The sequence below is a fragment of the Xenia sp. Carnegie-2017 genome, unplaced genomic scaffold (assembly GCF_021976095.1).
Source record: "Xenia sp. Carnegie-2017 unplaced genomic scaffold, XeniaSp_v1 HiC_scaffold_19, whole genome shotgun sequence".
NCBI lineage: Eukaryota > Metazoa > Cnidaria > Anthozoa > Malacalcyonacea > Xeniidae > Xenia > Xenia sp. Carnegie-2017.
The window spans coordinates 8784969-8792845 of NW_025813481.1; the positions used below are offsets into that span (position 1 = coordinate 8784969).

The 7877-nt window shown below is 34.4% G+C and overlaps 1 protein-coding gene across 1 annotated transcript; it reads left to right on the forward strand.

Annotated features, from left to right (window-relative positions):
• Nucleotides 1-653: 653 nt before the first annotated feature.
• Nucleotides 654-5588, forward strand: LOC124438420 (ras-like protein RAS2). The gene is made up of 7 exons (XM_046988549.1): nt 654-966; nt 2407-2429; nt 2892-2971; nt 3090-3198; nt 3278-3319; nt 4627-4703; nt 5196-5588. Exons 1-7 carry the CDS (start codon nt 783-785, stop codon nt 5260-5262), a joined length of 582 nt encoding a protein of 193 aa, XP_046844505.1. The 5' UTR covers nt 654-782; the 3' UTR covers nt 5263-5588.
• Nucleotides 5589-7877: the final 2289 nt, after the last annotated feature.

Below are 7877 nucleotides of genomic sequence, written 5' to 3' on the forward strand. Positions count from 1 at the left end.
ATTCCATATTTTTATTTCATAATTCATCTCATCATTCTCATGAAAATATTTGCACACCAATAAACGAAACGTGCATTATCGTTATGTTGCATGTTCGAGAATATCGCCCAATATTGTTTAGTGTTAAGTATTGAAAAACTAATACAGAAATTGTGAAATAATGTTGTGATTTAAGTTCATATCAAATAAATCCAACATTAACTGCAGTCATCTTCAACAGAGCGTTAATGCGTTTTGTTAGCATGATTTTATGCAAAATCGATTGTGGAACCACATCTGACGACTAAAGCAACAAGAAAATTGTCTTTTGCGGATATTTGACATTTAATGTTGCATACTTTAAAAATTCAAAGTGCTATGTAGTTGTCTGTTTGGCGCTGCCCCTTAAACTAAAGCTGACTACTGATCACAGATATTTTATACTCCGATGTAAGGTTGTTTATTTTTGGGAAATATGTAGATATAAAGCTATTTTGGTGTTTTGCCAAATCTTAAGCTGATTCAAAAAAATGAACTAATGTTAGAAATGACTGGAGAAAATATGCAAGACACACCTCCCCGAACTATTGACGACGTACTTCCGGAGATGTACGGATGCTTACGAACGTGCGTTGGAACGATGCGATAAAAGGTATATAAAACGCTGCTCGTAAGGCATAAGGGCTCAACATCGGAACGCCCTGTATTTTCAAACTTACCAAATCTTGTGTACATATATCGGAGAGGATAGTCAACATTACGACGTTTCTATTCTCCCAAGAATTTTGGATTGACCGTGAATTATGTCTAGAGAGAAGGACACCGAACGGCAGTATAAACTGGTCGTCGTTGGTGGCGGTGGTGTTGGAAAATCTGCGTTAACTATACAGTTTATTCAGTCACATTTCGTCTCCGATTACGATCCGACGATTGAGGATAGCTACCGAAAGCAATGTGTGATCGACGAAAGAGTTGCACATTTAGATAGTAAGTTAGCTTGCCTGCCTTCTTAATACAGATACGAGTAATTAATCGAAAGCTAAAGCTTAGACTTAACGGCAGAGTTTATCAAGCAGCGAGCAGTACGGGCAACCCCCAAATCAATTTTATTTCGTGAATATTATGTGGAATGCTGCCCAGCCCAAATGATATGAATTGACGTGCCATAAAAGGATCAAACGTCCTACATATTTGCCCTATTTCTGTTGTTGTGTGTTGTTTTTGTTCGCGCTCGGCAACGCTCGAAATTGGCGTACTTGTTTTGGGATTGCATATGATTTGAGCAAATGAGATTCCGGGCTCCGACATTGTATCTCAGAATAACCTTTGATGCGCTTATTTTACCAAGATTTTGGCAATCTGCTTAAGGTTTGCGTTGATTTCGAGATGACCGAAGATTGTATCCTCTTGCCATAAATCCTGTAAATTTCGCTTTCTCAGCAGCAATATCTCGTTTTCTACAGACACGTAAATTTATGTCTCAGAGCTCGCACTAGTCTCATGACTTCAGCACTTCCCTGGAGGTTTTTGTTGAAAAGCTTGCCGAATCTTTAAGGAGAGAGTATTTCTCCCCCGCATGGATGGAAATCTAAGTTAAACGTGAGATGAGTTCCAGTGATTGCGAGAACAACATCCGTAATATTTTTCTTGCATAACGTCCGACGCTTACGTCCATTAATTAATAACACTCTGATATTTCAAATCATCGAAAGAACAAGGCAAATAGTTAGAATTGATGTCGTTGTTGCGTTAGGCATTTCATCTGAAATCGATTTCCAACAATTTTGATGACCAGACCATTGCTGAAGTTTTATGTAATCACTAAGCAGAGTAGAAATCACCAATAAATTGATGAACATATTAAACTGTTCGATCATGTTTCAAGCGGTCTTTTATTCATTCGGACGAGAAAGCATTTACAATATTTCCATTATTTACTTTTATCTCGTTTGCACGAGGCTTTTTGGCTGCATTTCATCGGTGTTAGACATTCGGTGTTTGTTTAAATATATAGAATGCATGTGATGGAGATGTGACTGACAACGTTATGTATATCCCAATAAATTTTGCTTAACGCCGTTTAAAATTGAAAATGTATTCTTCCAAAACGAAAAAAATCTGTTTTGTGTCTTGAAATCCTCAGCTCAATTTTACGAGACTCAAGAACCATAGAGTTGTATTAATACTAACGCTAATTTCTTTGTTTTCTCATATTTTTTTCAACGGAATATGTAAACATTTAGCAGCATGAGTTTCAGTAACAAATACCCAAATTATCGTTGTTTTATAATTAGCAATTATGATTAAAAATTGTTTAATATTTAAACTGATATTTATTTTGCGCATACACGGATTAGGGTAAATATTGGGTAAATTTTTTTAATGTCGTATAGCTGATTGTTAACGTTTTTTTTTATTAATCATTAGTTTTGGATACAGCTGGTCAGGAGGTAAGTGTTGTCATTTTGCTTTAACAACGTTTGTGTGACGCAAATTTTGCACAGAAATACTTTTGAATTATGACATTTGAATTTTGAAAACCGTATTATGTATCAAGGCAAAAAAAAATAGTTTCAAATTTGCCCTCAATTTTTATGAAAGACCGTTTTGTACTTAATACAACATGAAGTATTGAGAAATGATTGGCAATTCACTTACACTTGAATATTTTTAAATATTTTTTCAATGAGGGTATTTTGTAAGACATTGAACAACATTAGACATTGTTTTCTACTTGTTGTAGAGGTTCCTAATGAAAATACAGCTCTTAGCCTAGCTTTCTTTATATTATATGTGATCAGTTATAGTAGCGATCATCATTTAAACTAATATTTATTAAATGATAACATGTCCATATGGATGTAGCATTTTTCCACAAACCAAGTTTTAATTACTCTTATAATTACCTAAAGGAATTCAGTGCCATGAGGGAGCAGTACATGAGAAGTGGGGAAGGATTCTTATTGGTGTTCTCACTTACAGATAGGGCAAGGTAACTTCATGATATGGACGTGTTAATTTGGAAAGTTATGTCCAAATTCATTTCATTGTATTTTGTTATTTTAATGTAGCATTGAAAGTAACTTTAATAATGTTTTTGTTGTTTTTAGCTTTGACGAAATCAATAAATTTTACAATCAAATTTTAAGAGTAAAAGACAGAAGTGAATTTCCCATGATAATAGTGGGAAACAAATCTGATTTAGAACGCGAGAGAGTGGTATGGGATTATATATTCAATAGTTTTACTTTGATAGCCTAAACCTTTGCATCTAAGATTGTATTCACCTGTTTCACAGGTTTCATCTCAAGAAGGAAATGAATTAGGAAGGCAATTGAGGGTAACTATCGACCTTGTGCTTTCCTTGCTTTTGTAAATATTATTTACGAGTCGAGGTTAATGTCATAGGTACTAAATGTTGCCTGGTTTGGGGCCAGTATTTACTAGCCTCGGTGCAAACAAGCTGGAGTGTTAACACATTGATAAATCTTTTCACGATTATCACAAAAAATCTATGTACAAAATATATCTTAACATCTTAACCACAAGATTTAAACTTTGTATGTCATCTTGTTGAGAACATTTATTTTTTATGCAAGAAGATGAACACCATCGAATGTTTGTTGTTGATCCTTGTAGATTGTACTTTCACCTGCCTATACTTGTAATAGACATTAGCATTCAGATTTTAATGTTAAATGAGTAGGTGCAAAAGAATGATTACAATTATTTAAATTTTATACATTAACAATATCCATATGAAAAGAGTTTAGGTTTGTGTGCTTTGTTTGTAGATAATGTAGTATCTTGGAAAAAAGGGATTCCTGCTTAGTCATAAAAATGTACCTGTGCACGCATTAAGAAATAAAAGATGTTTGCTGTGTTTGCACAGGCTTGTGCAAGCCAAGGAGACCTTTGGGAGAACTTGAGAGCTAATCATTGAAGTCTGAGACCGACGGTTGAGGTTGCACTTGCTGAAACATCAGTGCAAATGTTGATCAGTGCAAATTGGTGTTGATCAGTGCAAACCAAGATCAAAGGTTGAGGGTTGCACTCAAAAAACATCTTTTATTTCTTTTGCAAAATAGCAATGCTGCATAACAAACAAATTTAAAACAAACGTTTTAATTTTTCTTGATTGATTTGCAAAGTCTCTTTGATTGATTTAATTGGTTGAGCTCAGATCTGATTAGCACAGGCTAATATGCAAACACAGCTTTTAACCAATCAGCGCACGCGTGTTATTGTGTTTATTTTTATAAAAAATTATGTAAACTGCCCATGTTTGCTTAGTGCTGGCAAGAGCATTGTGCAGAATAAACTCGTCTGTATTTTTCATGACTTCAAGTGCAAACAAGGCTGGCTTCACGATTATGTCAAGAATTGGAAATTTTGCAGGCAACCCACCTTTTTTTAAATAATTAAAGACATATTCTATTATTGACATGGGAGTTTTTCCTCAGGTTTTTTTCGGTCGTAAAGATAAAGTACATACAAATTTTTCTATTGCCTACCAGAGTACGGTTTGATTCAATGTTCAGCCAACGTGTTGAGATTTTGTAATTGTGTAGCTCAGTTTTTTGCTCTCTTTTTTGCTCACGAAATTCAATGAATGATTTGTCAACAGCATTCTTTATTGATATTTAGATCCCATATATTGAAGCTAGCGCCAAAACGAGAACAAATGTTGACGCTGCTTTCCACGACCTCGTAAGAGCAATAAGGTAAATGTGTGGTTTTCACATATTAAATTGTGGAGTATTGTTCACAAGCCTTTCATGAGAAGTTTCATGCTTATTACAACAAGTTTTGATTCAGAATTTAGTATAAGTCGTGATCATGAACGATACTGCGTTGTATATTTGCACACGCACACAGCTTGCCTTGTGTGTGCGAGAATCAGAAATTTGTCCAAGGAATTGTGCATGAAACATCTTAATGGAACACGTACTCTGAGCTCATATCATCGAATGCAAGCTAGTTAGTTTGTCATCGTCATTAGCGTAGGAAGAAAAAGAGTTCAGACTGAGGAGGCTGAAAATTCAAATATGTTACTTTTCATGGGTTTTCGGGGGAGAATGTTGAGCCTGTTAAATTTTCACATCAATATCAGTAAATTATAAGGTGTGGGGCTACAGCTTTTCCCAGTCTCACGCTAGATTTTCAAGTGTCGCCTTTTTTACATGGACCTTCAATTCCTATTTCTTGTATTTTAGGAAGTTTTATGCTCAACACGAAGCGCCTCAGAAAAAACCGAAGAAGAAAAAATGCATTATCTTATAAAATAACAAAGTTTACACTGAAAAATCTGAGTAGCATGTTAAATGATAAGTACTTTGTCGTTAGCACACATATAGTTGTGAATGGTAAACTTTGTACAGGAAAGATTGTACCCTGCATTATAATTAGCTATACCTGCATGAAAACATGAAATGCGTTGAGCGTAGACGTCATATTAATGCAGGAAGTTATATAATAGCAGCTTTTCATCATCATAATATAATTTACCGTTCAAGACCAATCTAATATAGTATAATGGCTTTCAAATTTCGCTATACCATTCTTGTTTCATTATATTTTTAGAAATAGATAATTTCAGTCTAAAGGCATAGCAAGCTGCAGTGTGCTTTCTTTTCTTTCAATTAGCTTATTTAAAACATTGACTCGTTTTATCTTTTAATTTGGACTACTGCATTAAAATGGGAAAAATGAATTCTATTATTTTAAAAATGGAATATGTTCGACTTCATTTTCACTCAGACGTCCAATGACATTTTTTCCTGCCGAACGTTCATGGAAGCATTATTGATTGGGTCATTCAAGTAGTGATAATTGTTGTAGTTCATCGTTTGACCGTAATAATGCTGCTATTCATGATTTTCTGTTCATCATTTGCTTGATCCGACAATGAAAAACTTTCGAAGTTGTGGAAATTTTGTCTGTGGGGTACGCTGCTCGATGATTGCACTGTCTCATTTTATCTGTCTTAAACCACCCACATGCCTCTCTACTAGATGATGCAATTATTGCATCATTAGTTCATTGATTGTTCATTTTTTCCGGAGCTAACAACCTTGGTTGATTTTGGAAAAGTATACCTTCTACTGACTGATTATTTTTATTAGCACCAAGGAAACGTGGCAGAAGAACCAATCAGTTTGCACACAGCTCAAATTTCGGCCTTTTCACAGCCTCTATATTATCTAAGAGCTATCGTTAGCCTACGCTAGAAAGTGGCAATTCAGAAAATGTGATCTTTTTGTGAATCACAGTTCACAAAATTCTCTGAACCAATTACTTGTTTGAAACGGTGTCAACTGTCAAAATAAGGGAAATCGAAAGCATTATATTTTTTCTATGTTAATCAACAGCAGCACTCTTGTGTAAATTTATTACACTATTGCTGCTCTTTTCACAATTTAACACATCCACTGTACACATTACTGTACACAATTTTTTTTTCTGAACTCTGATTGGGTGAATTTGGCCTAATTGCTTTTAACCTGCTAGGCGGGAAGCAGAGGTCAAGTTATTTATCCGTGGTTAATGGTCGCGAGCGTGAAATTGTTTTTTATATTGAGAATTTTCGATTTAGTTGCCCTCTTTGGTGTGCTGAAGTTACAAATAAAACCAAATAGTTCTTTGCTCTGTAATAAATATGCTTCACAACAACTTTTCAAACCGTTAATCGATGAAAAAGGATACCGAAAATGTAAGGTAAATATGAAAATTAGAGCATCTGAATTATCAAACTTTGTTTCTTGTTTTGCTCCAAACCACGGACCCCTCCCAAAATGAAATACGTTCTTACGTCCTTTTCTTCACTAAATACTGTTTGACTTTTTGGTGTTTTTTAGGTGATAACTAAACGACGAACGAGTTTCTCAGTTTTCATGAGGGTGGCATTGTGGCAAGTTTTCGCTCTTGTTGTGTTCATCAATTTGAACTTTGTTATTTTGCAAGGAAAGGTCATTTGGCTTCGCATTTAACCAATAACTTTAAGCTTTAGATACTACTTGTGATTAGTTTCAAAAGTATTATCTACATTGGCTAGTTTTTATTTTTTATTGACCTCTAATTGCTATTTAGTTGTTTATTGAATTGGAATTGAGATTTCACTATCGTAGGAATTGAATTTTCAGAGGTAAAGTAAGTTATATTCAACATAGCTTTTTAAAAGTTTGATCAGATGTTAACAAAATATTCAAGCAAGGGCAAAGAATCCGTAATCGTAAATGATTTCAATAGAAACTAAAACAGTAGAACATTCATATATGAATATTATCCCTCCCAATTATTAATCATCTACTGCCCTTTTAGTCAAGTGAAGTTGCCTGTAGCCTTTTAGTCAAGTGAAGTTGAATGTATTTCAAAGTTGTCAAAAATACTTTAAAAGTTATGTTTTTGCCTTTTTATTTATAGTTCCTATTTTATTTCTTTTTTGGCATATGTTTGTTTTTTAAAAAATTTTAAGGAAAACACATTGGTTACACATTGTAAAACGTAGTTACCCATGGACATGGCACCCCTCTGCCCAAGTATTGTTTATTGAATTGCCGAGATAGCAATATTGCAATAAGAACAATTGGGGGAGGGGAGGGGGAGGGAGTACAATAATTTGATCTTTCATAGTATTTTCATAAAAACATTAAATTCTATCCGTAAGATGGAGACAAAATAGCAAACCATTGATCGAAAGTTGCATTTGGGAGACCGTTTGTTGTTAAGTAATATGTATTCCCAAGATATTTGCCATCTAAAAATTCCATCAACTCTTTTGCTTTTGCATTCCGTCCTGTCGGGCTGTCCACGATTACAAAATTTGATTGTGAAAAGCCGTGATCGTGGACATCTTTGAAGACACTTTTTATAAGAGATTTTCCTACTTCGATGTCTTC

What these genes read in the sequence shown, in the direction of transcription:
- LOC124438420 (XM_046988549.1), top strand. Translation starts at nt 783, where the DNA reads ATGTCTAGAGAGAAGGACACCGAACGGCAGTATAAACTGGTCGTCGTT. An exon ending in AAGAGTTGCACATTTAGATA is followed by an intron (nt 967 to 2,406) that starts GTAAGTTAGCTT and finishes ATTAATCATTAG; the next exon opens with TTTTGGATACAGCTGGTCAG. An exon ending in AATTAGGAAGGCAATTGAGG is followed by an intron (nt 3,320 to 4,626) that starts GTAACTATCGAC and finishes ATTGATATTTAG; the next exon opens with ATCCCATATATTGAAGCTAG.